The sequence below is a fragment of the Pelobates fuscus genome, chromosome 3 (genome assembly GCF_036172605.1).
Source record: "Pelobates fuscus isolate aPelFus1 chromosome 3, aPelFus1.pri, whole genome shotgun sequence".
In the NCBI taxonomy this organism is placed as follows: domain Eukaryota; kingdom Metazoa; phylum Chordata; class Amphibia; order Anura; family Pelobatidae; genus Pelobates; species Pelobates fuscus.
Window position 1 is genome coordinate 170,444,689 of NC_086319.1, and position 15,794 is coordinate 170,460,482.

The 15,794-nt window shown below is 41.5% G+C and overlaps 1 protein-coding gene across 5 annotated transcripts in view; it reads left to right on the forward strand.

Annotated features, from left to right (window-relative positions):
• The first annotated feature begins 220 nt into the window (after positions 1–220).
• Positions 221–15,794, forward strand: part of RAD52 (RAD52 homolog, DNA repair protein) — a 32,102-nt gene continuing 16,528 nt past the window's right edge. For 2 of the 5 annotated variants that reach the window (XM_063445327.1, XM_063445331.1), the window contains exons 1-3: positions 221–406; positions 3,909–4,005; positions 6,441–6,542. In XM_063445327.1, coding sequence (XP_063301397.1) covers positions 3,925–4,005; positions 6,441–6,542 — 183 coding nt within the window. In that variant the 5' untranslated portion in view covers positions 221–406; positions 3,909–3,924. Of the gene's footprint in view, positions 407–3,062; positions 3,140–3,908; positions 4,006–6,440; positions 6,577–15,794 lie in introns of those variants that run through there. The other 3 variants (XM_063445329.1, XM_063445328.1, XM_063445330.1) reach the window with 3 other exon arrangements.

Sequence of the window (15,794 nt, forward strand, 5' to 3'; positions counted from 1 at the left end):
CTACTAATCTAGAAGAGAAGTGGAGTTAGTGACGTCTACCAACCTTTCCTGATCTTAAATGTGCAGCTCGACAAGCTGTCACAATAACTGCTATTAGAGCAGGCTGTGATTTGGGTGTACCAACATGGCGGACATTTTGTGATAGCCGCCAATACCCTATCTATATAGTAAGTGCTCCACACATTGAGCGCATATAACTTTATAAAGCCCCGATTAGTAGCGGGCTGGGACCCGGGGATGTAACACAGAGCCTGGGCACCTCGCTCTCCCGATCTAGGGGGAAGCACGACCTCCTTCCCGGCATGCTTTGTGAACAGATCCTCTGATTGGTTACTGCATGGAGGCGGGAATTATGGACAGAATGCTGGGAGTCATACGTCATCAATAGTCGTCTGAGCAGAGGGAGGTGAGCCATGAGTTCTGCAGCATAGTGCACCGTGCTCCTATAATGTGACCTGTCCTAATACAGCTGTACTGGCAGAGTCCTGCACACCACGGGTGACCACAGCTAGATCACCTGCTGTTGCAGAACTGCAACTCCTATGATGCTCTAACAGCATTAAGGTTGACATGTGATTTGTTGTTTACAACAGCCTGGGATCAGACACTTGGTCCTCCATGTTCTAGTCATGTAGTAGTATCTGTGACATAAGGCAGATTACTATTTATTACTAATATTGTGAACGGTATAGCCTTTTGCCTGTTTCTGTGCGCCTCTTGCCTCCCATATAGTCAGTTTTTGCATGTCAAGTATACGATTGGTTTGCATTTAAGAGAACACTAAAGAGTTAATTCCTGATAGCACACCTTTTTATTATATTTAGTAAGGCTTTTATTAAAATGTATAACACCAAACACAATGTGTAAATACAAACTAAAGTAAAACGCAAAATTACATCAAAGGAAGATACATATAAATAAATATCCTCCTCTTCCAGAAAAGCTGTATTACCCACGACTCATCTGAACCCTTGCTAAATGTCACAAAGAACAAGGATTGATACTGCAAAAATATAAATAACTCATAGGACAATACACACTCAAACATTAAACCTGCCTACAACATTACACTCACAAGGAAGGAGCAATTAAAGGCCTATTATCTCCATGTACACCGGAAGCAGCACTTTTCATAAATACATAAACTGAAGACAGTTTATGTAAAGGCTACTTCAGTTTATGTATACATGAAAAGTGCCAACTCTAGTGTACATGGATATGGCAATAGGCCTTTTATTACTACTCCCTTGCAAGTGCATTTTGTAAACAGATTTGGTCTGTTGCCCTGTGAGATAGATGGAATATATATATATATATATATATATATATATATATATACACATACACACACTTTTTTCTTTTTTTGCAGGATCTTCTCTTGTTATTTGTTTTATTAAAATGTGTGTGTGTGTGTGTTATGCTAGCAGAACTTGAAAATATTAGCATAAGGACAGGAAAGAGGATTCTGTAAAAGCACCATTCACTAAATTCCATATACCAAATTGCAGAACTTTAGGCAAAATAATTGATTTTGACATTCTCCAGTGATCACAGTTGGGCTATTTGGTTTGCTAAATTTAGCATTCTGTTTTATGTAATTTGTTGTTTAGTAATGTTAAGACACTTTATATTTCTACATTCCCAGTTATATAAATAAAAAGTCTAGTTATGTTTCCCTTTTCACCTAATAAAAAAAAAATACAATAAGAATAAATACAGACTAAAAAAACCCATAAAAAATGAATGCCAAAATGATTACAACCGGTAACTCAAACCTTTAGAAGTTAGATATTTACCAACCTGATTTGTGTCTACATTTCTATTATGTATGCAAGTCTAAATGTAGCATGACTTAGTCATGTTTAGTTTATTTTTGGAGTTGGAAAATATAGAATACTCTCCCCCATATCTATTCCTTGTCCCACTAACATTGTAGGTTTCTTTATATGCTCACATGCCACAGGTGGAGCAAACAATCAGTGTCTCTGTTTCCTGTCTGATCCACCTGTGACTGAAATTAGAAGCTTAACCCCTTCCCAACATTAGGACATACCACGCTGTCCTCAACAGAACAGCATGGAATGTCCTGCAGCTTTGATGTGAGCAGTGTTAAATCCCTGCTCACACCAGGGAGTCCCAGGTATCAGATGATACTTGGGCTCCCCTCTGTCAGCTGGGGCCTTTTTATAGGCCCCAGACTGACAGGTGAGCTGTATGCAGCTCTCTAAATGGGCATTTAAATACCCATGGGCTGGGGTACCCATACAGCTCTTTAAATCCATTGAGAACACTACGGCTTACTGATTGTGTTCAGCTGCAATGATTCTATGGCTGATAGTGGTCTGGGTTGGGCTTTACCAGCAGCTCAGCACTGATCACAGTGTAATCGGCTGGAAAAAAAACATGCTTTTCTCGGTAATATAGGAACATTTTCCTGTAACACTGGAAAAAAGCTAGTAGATGGCGGCCATATAGCACTCTCTGCTGTTTTTAACTAGAAAACCCATCTACTTATATTAATACTGATATTAACAGAGGGCTTCCTTAGGGATAGGGTAAGGTTTGTGTTAATGCTGTTTAAGGATTAGGGATAGTGTAGGATTAAGGGTAAAGTTAGGGTAGGTATATGGTTAGTGTTGGTGTCAGCATAAAATAAGCCCTATGGTTGATATAGCATTGGGGAGTGCTAACTACCAGAAATTAATTTAGATCCTAGGTGTATTCGACATTTGGCAATCAGGACTGATATGTGAATTTATTTTTGGTTCTTTTATTTAGTTTTGTTTAGCAATGTATATTTGTTCTGTGCAAATTAATTACAAAAAATAAGTTTTGTCAGTGTGCACAGGCAATAGATGTAATGAGCTTGTTTCTTGCAGGGAAAGCATGCATTCCACTTCTTTCATTTAAGTTCCCCTGCTGTCCCAACCTCTCTAACCTTAATGGGATTTTTTTATATTTCTTCCCTCCCCCTACCAGCTCAGAACAAGTGCACGCGCTCTCTGCTGGTGAGAACGGTCCATTCAAATGCTTCTGGGAATGCTTTTTGGGAAGCATTTGATTGGACCTTGTGACTACAGCGGTGACAAAGTGGACATGGAAACCAGTCTGGGGAGCTGCACCCAGTGCTGGATTCCAGGTGAGCTAATGTTCTTATTACAGGGTTTTACGTGTGTTAGACCCAATAGTAAACAAAGGTGATTAATTAAAAAGGATTACAAGGACACTATAGTCACCAGAACAACTACAACTTAATGTAGTTGTTTTGGTGTATAGTATTTCCCTTCAGGCTTTTTAATGTAAACATTGCCTTTTCGTTACTGCCTAGTAACACCTATGTTCAGCGTCTCCACACTGTGGATGGAGGAGCTAAAGTTCCCCAAAGAGAGATACTGCTTGGCACAATGTGGCGTGTTGTGCATTAGCCTCCTAATGGTTTTCCCACAGGTTTGATGATCTCAGCTAAGGAGGTGGAGCGAGGCTAGACGCAAAAAGAGACCAGAGCGGCGCTGGAATGAAGGTGAGTAAAATCACTTTCACTTAGCTGACTCGTAGGCTGGGTGATAAACTAGGTGGTTTTCACAGCTATTGATAAATGTTTGTATTTCTATTACTATAGTGTTCCTTTAAAGGACCTACTGAGTTTATAGGCTAGATATCAGATCTGTATGTTACTCTCTCTGGTGTTCAAGAGCACTCTGTCTTTACCAGCAGATATTGCAAAATAAGCTGCATATTGTTAAAACTTTCTCAGATTAAGAAACCTAGACCAGTTCTCCCAGTTATGATTGCATATTGTCTAAACTAGATTCAGATATGTTTTATGTGTTTAAATAACCATCTCTTAATCAAGATCAAACAATTGTGTTTATAATTACAATACATATATTTTTTTTAATACATTTTAGTAGAGAATAAGACAATATGTCTGCAAATCGGCCTACTGGAGGAGGAGACCAGATTAAATCGGTCCAGGCAGGAAATGGGGCAGTACATTTTGGACAGGTGAGTGGAAGAGGCTGGCATAGTGTTTGCGTGTATAAAATGTTTATAGATAGTTATGCCCAGGGCTTGCCTAGGCCCAAGAGCAAGATACTGCCCCACCCACCAAAACTTCATCCAAAGTAAACACCCACACAGTATCTCACCCACATTTATTATAACATTAGATAAAGCTTTTCATAATGCACTTTCCACCACAGAGGGTTATTCACTTAACTCAAAATTTTAATGAATAAAGGCTAAAATTTCACTGGTGGCTATCATTTCTCCAAATCTATTATGTTTCCTAAATTGGAGATTGCCTTTTTTTTTGGGGGGGTATAAAAAATGGTAAATGCCACGCCACATTATGTGCCAGTGCCACCTGTGTCCAAGGGATGCACCCTGACTCCTTAAAGGGACACGCTAAGCACCAAAACATCTTTAGGTTATGAAGCAGGTTTGGTGTACAGATCATGCCCTTGAAGACTCAATTCTCTGTAATTTTAGAAATTAAATCAGTTTGTTCATGCAGCCCTAGGTAAACCTCCCCTGGTTGAGAGTCACACAATCTCTGTACAGACTTCTTAGAAAAGTTTAGTTTCCCTAATAGCTTAGTGTGTTTAATTTAGAATGTATTATGTCTTAAAGTTTGTAACTGGCTAGAGCTTGCAAGTGCCTTCTTTGTGTGATTAAAGATTAATTAACAGAGCAGAAGATCAAAACTTATTCTATTTTTTTTTTAATGGAGGTTGTTAGTCATAGCCAAGGGAGGTGTGACTATGGTACAGAAACAAGTGATTTCACTTGTAAATGGCAGAGAATTGAGAGAGACTGCAGGAACAAGGTCTATACACCAAAACTGCTTTAACAAGCAAAAGTTGTTTTGGTGCCTACTATTTTATTTTAATGGCTGTCTATGGATATGCTTGGTAACACTCTGCAATTGATTTTGCTATTCACTAACAAAAAAAAAAGTATATATATTTTTTTTTAGTCATATTCCCTACGTTCCTGATTTGTTCTAGACTAGAAGAATATAAGGTGTAAGCAGAGGCAGCTTTTTATAGTAAGCCTTTAATTATTAGACTACTGAGACACTGACTTATAGCAGTACTATGTGGATGTAGCACAGACTTTACTTGATATATAGTTTGCTATTATTTGACTTATGAAAAATACATGCAATTTAGATTTATTTTTTTGAGCAATGCTTTTTCCACTATATTTGATGCGTTTACCATAAAGAATCAATGGAGGTGTTTCTCAATGATATTTGTGTGAAAAATCAGCACATTTTTATGACCGTGATATAATGTGCCTTTTGCTAGAGAGAAATTGGGGAAATGTGATGAAGAAATCTTGGGTGTGAGTTCTCACAAATATTACACCACATGAAATTACAAATTAGCCAAAGTACTATCTTATCACAAAAAAAAGTACATATTCAGTTTTGCGTGACACATTCTTTCGGTTCTAAATTGAACTGGCAATCTGAATTGAAAATTGAGAGGGAAATAGCTAAAGTTGCAGATTGGCTGTTTCAAATTTGTCTCATTTGTGTTTTTTGTTTTTTTTAATCTACTACAATTCATGGTTCGGCTAAATTCAATTCTTGCAGGAAATATAAACAGATATCTAATTCCCGGTAGTTAGAAGCTGACCATAAGCCCTTTTGCTAGGGACACAAGTAGGAAATCAAGGTTCTCCTATAGAATTCATTCATAAACTTAAAATGATAGTGTAAAATCTCATAACAGTGTAGTGCCATTTTGGTGAAAATGACAGCGTACCTTCAAAGTATCTTTTTATATTAACTTTAACAATAAATGTAAGGAATATAAAAAATAAATCAATATATAACTTTCTCTGTTGCCAAGGATGCGTTTCTCCACAATCTGGGCTTCCTCAGCTAGGCAATCCAAAGAGAAAGTTGGTAGGTCCTTCATCCTACGGCAAATGGAACTATACTGTTAGGAATACAGGTTTGTATTATTTAAACTGTAGAATCCCTTTATATTATGTAACCCGATTGCTACACCATAAAGCAATACAGATTGTGGACTTGCCATTTTCTGATAATACACCAAGATATATCCATTATCAACTTGTACTGACATTTCCTACCTCTCCTATTCCTTGTGATGTGGATTCTGTGCATGGTCAAGCCTGTTTAAATGAGCAGAAATGCATAAGTATAACTTAAGACATTTGTCTTTCATGAATGAAGCTATTCACTAGTGCTGAATATTGGATAAAACCCAACTGAACATGGGTTACTGGATACACATAATGTTGCCACTGAAAGCAGTAGGGGATTTAGGATTTGTTGGGTGAACACTTCCAAGTCCCTGCAAAAGCTGCAGTTTTTCATCAAGTATGGGGAATTTGAAAATCGATTTGTGCTTGTAAGATGGGTTAGATACAGCCTTCTAATGTGAATCATTCTTTTATTACAGCATCAGTATACTGCTGAAGAATACCAAGCTGTCCAGAATGCTCTGCGTCAGAAGCTGGGTCCTGAATACATCAGCAGCAGACAGGCAGGAGGAGGACAGAAGGTAGGACATGGCAACCTGACAGCTTTTTAAAGCAGTGAGTGATCATCTATATCAACAGTTGAACAAGCATTCTTGGATATGTACAGTCCACTGGTAGGGAATGACCATGGATCTAAGGGATAAATTAGTTTTTGTGTGTGTATATATATATATATATATATATATATATATATATATATATATATATATATATATATATATATATATATATATATATAATTATTATTATTTTTTTTTTTAACTTGTGGCACTAAAATAAATGGACACTGACTGATGGTTATTCTGGGTGAGCTCCAAAGATTGTGTATGGAGATGGGAGAAATGTGTGGAAGGACAACCATCACTGCAACACTCCACCAATCTGACCTCTATAACAGACTGGCCAGATTGAAACCTCTCCGCACTGCAACGTACATGGAAAGAACGCTTGGAATTTGCAAATAAGCCTCTAAAGTACTCTGTGTGTGAGAAACCAGATTCTCAGAGCTTATGAAATATAGTTTGGCCTTAATGAAAAGCTTCATGTCTGAAGGAAACCAGGAACTGCTTATCACCTGGGCAATGTAGTGTGGCGATGATAAGCAGTTCCTGCATCGTGCTTTGGGGGTATTTTTTTAGCAGCATATACTTGGAGACTGGTCAGTGTTGAAAGGAAGCTTAATGCAGCAAAATACAGAGATATCCTTATTGAAATCATGGTCCAGAGTGCTCAGGACATCATTCTGGGTTGAAGGTTCACCTTCCAACAGGACAATCACATTAACCCCTTAAAGGACCACTCTATGCACCCAGACCACTTCAGCTTAATGAAGTGGTCTGGGTGCCAGGTCCAGCTAGGGTTAACCCATTTTTTTTTTTTTATAAACATAGCAGTTTCAGAGAAACTGCTATGTTTATTAATGGGTTAAGCCTTCCCCCAAATCCTCTAGTGGCTGTCTCATTGACAGCCGCTAGAGGCGCTTGCGTGATTCTCACTGTGAAAATCACAGTGAGAGCACGCAAGCGTCCATAGGGGGCACCCTCAGGGCACTCTAGTGCCAGGAAAACAAGTATGTTTTCCTGGCACTAGAGTGGTCCTTTAAGGACCAAACTTCTGGAATAAAAGGGAATCATGACATGTCACACATGTCATGTGTCCTTAAGGGGTTAAGCACACAGCCAAGACAATGCAAAAGTGGCACATCTGTGAATGTCCTTGAGTGGTCCAGCCAGAGCTGGGACTTGGACTTAATCAAGCATCTCTGGAGAAACCCCAAATTGGATTGTCCCTATCCGATCTGCAGAGATGAATGGAAGAAAATACCCAAACCTATGTGTGCTAAGCTTGTTGTATCATACATGGAAAGTCTTGAGGCTGTAATAGCTGTTAAAAGTTAAAGGGACACTCCAGGCACCCAGACCACTTCTGTTCATTGGAGTGGTCTGGGTGCCAACTCCCACTACTCTTAACCCTGCAAGTGTAATTATTGCAGTTTTTCATAAACTGCAATAATTACCTTGCAAGGTTAACTCCACCTCTAGTGGCTGTCTACTAGACAGCCACTAGAGGTCACTTCCTGGTCCATAGCACAGGAAACCTGTGCTAGAGCATCGCTGGACGTCCTCACGCTGTGTGAGGACCTCCAGCGTCGCTCAAAACCCCATAGGAAAGCATTGAAATTATTTTTCAATGCTTTCCAATGGGGAGACGTAATGCGCATGCTCGGCATTGGCGCGCATGCGCATTAGGTCTCCTCGGCCGGTGGGCGGGATCAGTCTCGCCCACCGGCCGACGCAATGGACAAGAGGAGTGTCGCGGAGGAGGAGACAGCGACGAGGGACATCGCCGCTGCCTCAGGTAAGTGACTGAAGGGGTTTTCACCCCTTCAGTAACCGGGGATTGGGGGGTGGGAGGGAGAGGGACCCTCCAGTGCCAGGAAAACAGATCGTTTTCCTGGCACTGGAGTTTCCCTTTAACTAAGTAATACGGGTCGGAATCCTTATTTCAATTTGTTATATCAGTTATTTCTGTTTTTATTGTCAATGCTGTCAAAATGTGATCTTAACATTATGGGGTATTGAGTGTAGACTGATCTGATAATTGAAACAATTGTAGCATTCGGCTTAAAAATGTGAAAAACAAAAATGTAGTTTATTTACTTTCTGAATGCACTGTAGATCACAAATTGTTATAACTACTTAATACCCTGTCCTAAATCCATGTCTTACTACTTTGTACAGCTGTTAAAACGAATAAATTTGCATTAAAGGGACACTGTAACCACCATAACCACTACCGCCTAATACAGTAGTTCTGCGCCATAGAGACTGTCCCTGCAGCCTCAGCTGTGTAAGCACTACCTTTTTCTGAGAACCTCTGGTGGTTGTCACTCTTACAAAACCTAGAATGGTTTCCTGGGTTTGGTCCTACAAAGATTGCAGGACCAATTTTTTTTTTTTTTTTTTTCCATGCTAGGCACACGTGTATTTGATATGCAGAACATAACAGTTTAAGATCTTCTTAGCTAGGGTTACACATGTTTGAACATAAAAGGCATGTTTTCATGCAATGCATATCAAATAATAATCAAAGTGCTATATTTGAATCAATAAAGACATTAGTGTGAATGTACTTGCATACATCCAATTCCCCTATTGCCAGCCAAGTCCAGTTTGTTCAAACACACACACAAATGTGTATGAGATGTACACAGGCACAGAAGATGAAATAGATACCAGATTACTATTTGTATTTTCAGCTATTTTTGGAATACATCCACACATTCTGGTTTCTTCTACACCAGGTTGTCATGAAAATCAGATACTATTTTTTAATTTTATTTAATTTTATTTTTTTTATTCTTTTTTTGTGATATGGCAGCATATCAATGAAGTCAACAATTTCAAGATGGACAAATGTTTAGGCAATATTCAGTGCAGATTCCAGCAAGAGCTCAAACTCCTTCTAGATACAGCATTTGATGATGGAGTTTTAAGTAGAGACGAGCATTCCTATATGTACGTGAAGAACCCAGTAGTATCTACTTTCTACGGCCTCCCCAAGGTACATAAGCAGTATCCCACCCTCACAGCGAGACCGATTGTGTCAGGCTTTGGTAACCTTACAAGTAGGGCCAGTCTATATGTGGACAGAATATTACGATCCTTTGTACAGCAATTACCATCATATTTGAGGGACACTAAGGACACCCTCAGGTGCCTAGCCACTGTGACCATACCTGAGGGAGCACTGCTATGTAGCCTTGATGTGGAGGCCCTGTATTCATCCATCCCCCATCAAAGTGGAATTAATCATGTGAAGTATTTTTTGTACACTAGGGGACAGGAACATCAGAAACACACATTTGTGCTCGATCTCCTGTTCTTTATCTTAACCCACAACTTTTTTCTCTTCAATGGGAAGGTCTACCACCAGGTGCAGGGTACAGCTATGGGGACTCCTTGTGCCCCGTCTTATGCTAATCTGCACCTTGGGTGGTGGGAGCAGTGTGTGGTTTTCTCTGATCATTTTAGGGAATATACGCACAATATATTCCTTTTGAGGAGATATATTGACGAAATCCTTGTTGTCTGGACCGGCACTAGGGACTCTTTTTTATAAACTTTGTTCAGGAATTGAATATTAATGACCTTAATCTGAGGTTCACGGTTGAGATAGGTGGATCATCACTCAACTTTTTAGACTGTACCTTTACAGTGTCACCTGAATCTATTGTACAGACTACCCTATATAGGAAAGCCACTTCAACTAACACGATGCCGAGGTGGGAAAGCCACCATCCAATCTCTCTTAAAAGGGGAATCCATGTCGGGCAGGATCTCAGATTGAGGAGGAACTGCTCAACCATAGATGAGTTTATAGTTCAGGCCAATGTGCTTAGAACTAGATTCAAGGAAAGGGGTTACCTCATTCGTTGCTTGAAACAGGCTTATCAGAGAGCACTCTTGAGTGATCGGTCAGAACTTTTGAAAGACAAGATCAGTCCCCCAACAACAGAACAGATTAGATGCGTGGCTAATTTTGATGCAGGTTGGTACCAGGCTAAGAGTATTTTGAGCAGATTTTGGCCCGTTCTGGCACATGACCCCCAACTTAGGGAGGTAGTTACACCACGTGTCTCTCTAACAGCACGCAGGGGGAAGAATCTAAAAGAGCTATTGGTACCTAGTCATCTTGCCAACAGAAAGGAGCACATGAACTGGCTAACTGTTCACGGGACATATAAATGCGGTCATTGTGTGGCGTGTAGATATGTGACCAGAGACAATTCTTTAATTGTAATACCAAGGGGGTGATTTATCTTCTCATTTTTGAGTGTGGACTGAGGTATGTTGGAAAGACCATCCGACCTCTAAAAAGGAGGATCATGGAACACGTCCATTCAGTCACATACCCCAGAGACACTCCTGTAGCGAGACATATGAAGGTTTGCCATCATGGTTCATCACAAGGTCTGAGGTTTGCAGGGATTGAACAAGTCTCTCTGGGTAGGAGAGGTGGGGATTTAGATCGAGCCCTCCTCAGGCGTAAATGCTTTTGGATTTACAGATTTGATACCCTGTCTCCCAGAGGTTTAAATGAAGGTTTCACCTTTACTTCCTTCATCGAGACTTGAACTGTGTTTGTGTATCATGCCTTTTAATTGGAGAGATATGAGACTGCTTGTGTAGGTTATTTATTCTGCATTCCTCACTTTTTATCTTTATTTTATTTTCTTTGTGTGGATTTAGGTTGTACAACCAATGTCAACAGTGTCCTCTTAGTCTGTCTTTAGTGCGTCACAAAGAGTAACGGGATCTGGCTAGGCTACTGATTGTTTATCCAATAAGATGGTACTCCTTATTATGTCTACCACCTTTATGAGCCCTTATTTTTATCATTGGCTCATTTAGTATCTAGTCCCAGGGAGTTTGTCCTTTAATGGGTATAGTGTTGTTTCCAAGGCACCTTCCCCCTCCTTTTTGATGTAGGGGTTGTTTCATTAGAAGTCATGGAACTACCTGTTGACACCCAGTACCTCGGTACCCATATTGTTGGATGGGTATTCCTTGTAACCTTGATACTGAGGTGTCACTGTAGTTGCCGGAATTGATTGCAATTGATTTCCCTTGGATCATACTGACAGTGTTAGCTCTATCCCTCTAAGATCCTGCTGCTATATGTGTTTTATGCCATCTAGACCTGTAGGGAGCGGGCATCTCATGGATTGTGCCATGGTCTCTAGATCCTATTATTACTTGAGTGGTACGCCACTTAGCCCTGCTAGGACAAGGTACCTCACGGGTTAATTTCCAGCTAGGTTACTCACCCGTGGGGACCGAGCAACCAGACGCCATACGGGTTAATTTCCCGTTAGGGTCTGTGCCCGTTGGGATTTCACAACCAATGAGATGCTGGCACTTTTTCCTACCCAGCTTGAAAAAGACCTTTCCGGTCGAAACGTTGCGTTGCATTCTGCCACAATAAAACTGCCTACGGCTTGAAATTGGAGTGTCTGTGAGTTTTTCTTCTTGGATTATTGTCCTGGGATTGCTGGTCCTGCTCTGGAGCACCCTTGGCCGTTGGGATTGAGTGCGGTTCTCACCATTTACTCTAACCAATGAGATACTGACACGTCTTCTGGGGGCGTGGTATATGCCTCCTGTCAGTGTACGGCAGGAATTACGGATACACGCCCCCAGCACCGATTGGTTCTTGACTCATTTAAATGACAGACGAATCAGGGAACGTCTAGAGATTATTGCCTCTGATGAAGGCGCTAGTGTAAGCGCTGAAACGCGCGTCAGACTTATTATAGGCAGGCTACAGCTCATTCTATTTGCTACCATTATTTTTCTCCAGGACGGGGCATACCAGGGCATTTACTAGGGGGTACAGTTCTGGGCCAGTGTAGTGTCCTATAAGGACGATCGGACCTTTAGGACGGGGCCAGCTGATCCAGTGTTATAGGAGGCAGTTTAGGAGTCTACACTTCTAGTCCTGTACTCTGCTTCCTTCCCTCCACGCTCCCATTTTGGCACTCAGTTCTAGTTATAGCCGGTACTGCTTAGCGTTACACTAGGCACTTGGCTTCTAGTTCTGCATTTTTTGTTACTCTAGTGTCAGCTATTGGGAGGGATTTAGTGTTGGCTTGTTTCTCCTTTTGTCCGACGGCTACTAGATTTCAGTAACTTTGTTGCTACTCAGACTCCAGCCCACGGATATGAGATCTGCGGCTCTGGGGTTGCTGCCACAGTGTTTCCATCTAGTTAGATATTATTTATGTCATTTCTAGCAGAACCCTTTGTGTTACAATTTTGAGGGGGTTATATTCTTACTCCCTGGTGGTGTGTCCTCAGAGTTATATAGTGTAGCAGATGAGCTATCAAGTGGGAGACCAGTATATGTTTTCTCTAAACCATTGGGATATTATCCATTCAGCTCGAGTGGCTGATCTAGCAGGTCTCTCCCTTAACTGCCTTATTTTTCTTTTTTTGTTTTTCTCACTTATTTGTTCACTGGTGTATGAATCTATTATTCCTGATTTTAATGATTTAATAAAAGTTATTTTTTATATATACAGTTAGCAGTGGTAAACCTACTATGTTCCATAGGGGCTTTATGCTCCTGAGGTACTTTTCTTTTCTTTCGTTTTACATAATATTCAGTGTCTGAAATTCCATCACTAATTGAAAATATTTCAAAACTTGACACACAAAATAACATGACCGTTGTAGTCCCAGCTATAAAACCGTAAACTATATATAATATATATTCATGTCATGCATCTCCCCTCTCTTCCCCACATACATTCTCTTCCTCGTCAACGCCTACAGTCACGCATCTCAGCACCCAGTACTGGAGTCGTTCACTATGACATGCCCGGTCCCCATACATTATCAGACTGCTCTCTATCCTTGAGTTAGTCATGTACCCACTCATATTCACAAGTCCCACTCTATACCAGTCGTACGACTCTTTTATGTGTTGTGGCAACAAGCTGTAAATATAATTAGACTCTTTAGCTGCACAATAAGGAGACAGAATTTATTCACTAGGCCTGTGTTGCTCCATAGAGTATCTGTTAGTCTCTGCTAAATAGGTAACCTATATGGGTACAGAATGTCATCTGAACCTCCAAGAGCTGTTATATGAACCGACATGCTGTGTAGTGTAAGTCTAAGCTATGTCGTCTCCCCTCTCCCCTGTACATGCTGTGGTCCTCACTTTCACTCTTGCTTACTCGTCACTCGCACTTCCTGATCATTCCTCGTGTCTCAGGAAAAGTCAATGTAGTAAAAATATTGGGCATGAATTTTTTAATGACAAGCTTTTGGGAGAACCTCCCTTTCTCAAGTCTGAAGCATTTCTGAGCAAGACGAGACACAGAATCAATACTTCCCCTTTCTTTCCCCTTTCTTTTTTTTTTTAATTCTTTATTTTTGCGTGCATTAAAGTAACATTGATGTATTCATGGCCACAACGGCTCATATTCAACATGTCAAACAATTATAACATAGATGGCTGTCATATCATAGCACTGTTTTATAATATAGGGTTAACTCTAGAGGAGAAGGTCTGTGTTGGTAACATTAATGCCCTTGGTGAGGGTGAGGTGTGCCCGATGCTACTCTCTATTTATTTAACTGCCCTATAGGGCTACCCCTTCGCCTTGTATGAAGTAGTCGTTCTCTGAGTGGTTTGCAGTGTTTCGGCGGGGGGGGGGGATTAGGGGTGTCGTAGTGCAATGCGGGTTACATGATAACGCTGCTAGACGGGCTTCTGCAACCCTATCTGGGTATTCATGGTATGAGTATGGCAGTTTGCCCATTCTAGGTGTGTTATCCACTAGATGCTGCGGCTATACAGTGGTGGCTTCGTCGGGTCGCTATGTATGGGCATTACATAAAACACAAATGAAATAAATGAAGTGTCTAAGGAAGTAATAAAGGGAACCATTATATAAAACATTAGAAAAAACATTATATAAAAAAAAACAACAAAAAAAAACATTAACAAAAGTTAGTGGTTCCGCTGATTTTTTAGTCTCTGACTGTGTGAGACGGTCCGTCTACGTGGATGGTGGAATGGAAAGTGAGGGAAAGTCCATGTAGGTTGGTTCGCTGGTGATTCTTCAAGTGGGGGATCCACCTGGGGAGGCCCTGGGAGGGTTCCGTGGGGTAAAGTCCCGGATAGTGTCGGGGTTCAGGTGGGCTATGCTCCGTCTGGGTGCCGGTGCTGCTTGTAAGATACCTGTTGCTTGTAGATGGGTTTCCAGCTCCAGCTTGTCTTGCGCCTTGTATATGGTCCCATTGAGGGTGAAGGATACAGCACGAGGAGTGCCCCATTTATAAGGTATGTCCTTGGCACGCAAATGATGCAAGAGGGGTTGTAGGTCTTTTCGCCAGGCTATTGTGGTCCTGGTCAGATCTGGGAACGCCGTCAGCGATGCCCCTTCAAACTTTAGAGGGGTTTTGCCCCGCAATGCAGTCGCAAGCGTGCTCTTGTCAGCCAGTGTCTGGAACCGCAGGATGAGGTCTGCCGTCGCTGCTGTCGGTGCCCTGGGTGATTTCGGCAGCCGAAACATGCCGTCAATTTTTATTGATTTTACTCGCTTCGGCGGTAGTAGTACTTCCAGCAGGCGCCTAACGTAGTGAGGTAAGTCATCCAGGCCTACAGACTCCGGCACCCCCCTCAGCTTTAGGTTACACCGCCTTCGCTGGTCCTCCATGGTGTCAAGCCTGTTGTTCCTTTCCTTCCCCTTTCCTTCCCCTTTCCTTCCCCTTTCCTTCCCCTTTCCTTCCCCTTTCCTTCCCCTTTCCTTCCCCTTTCCTTCCCCTTTCCTTCCCCTTTCCTTCCCCTTTCCTTCCCCTTTCCTTCCCCTTTCCTTCCCCTTTCCTTCCCCTTTCCTTCCCCTTTCCTTCCCCTTTCCTTCCCCTTTCCTTCCCCTTTCCTTCCCCTTTCCTTCCCCTTTCCTTCCCCTTTCCTTCCCCTTTCCTTCCCCTTTCCTTCCCCTTTCCTTCCCCTTTCCTTCCCCTTTCCTTCCCCTTTCCTTCCCCTTTCCTTCCCCTTTCCTTCCCCTTTCCTTCCCCTTTCCTTCCCCTTTCCTTCCCCTTTCCTTCCCCTTTCCTTCCCCTTTCCTTCCCCTTTCCTTCCCCTTTCCTTCCCCTTTCCTTCCCCTTTCCTTCCCCTTTCCTTCCCCTTTCCTTCCCCTTTCCTTCCCCTTTCCTTCCCCTTTCCTTCCCCTTTCCTTCCCCTTTCCTTCCCCTTTC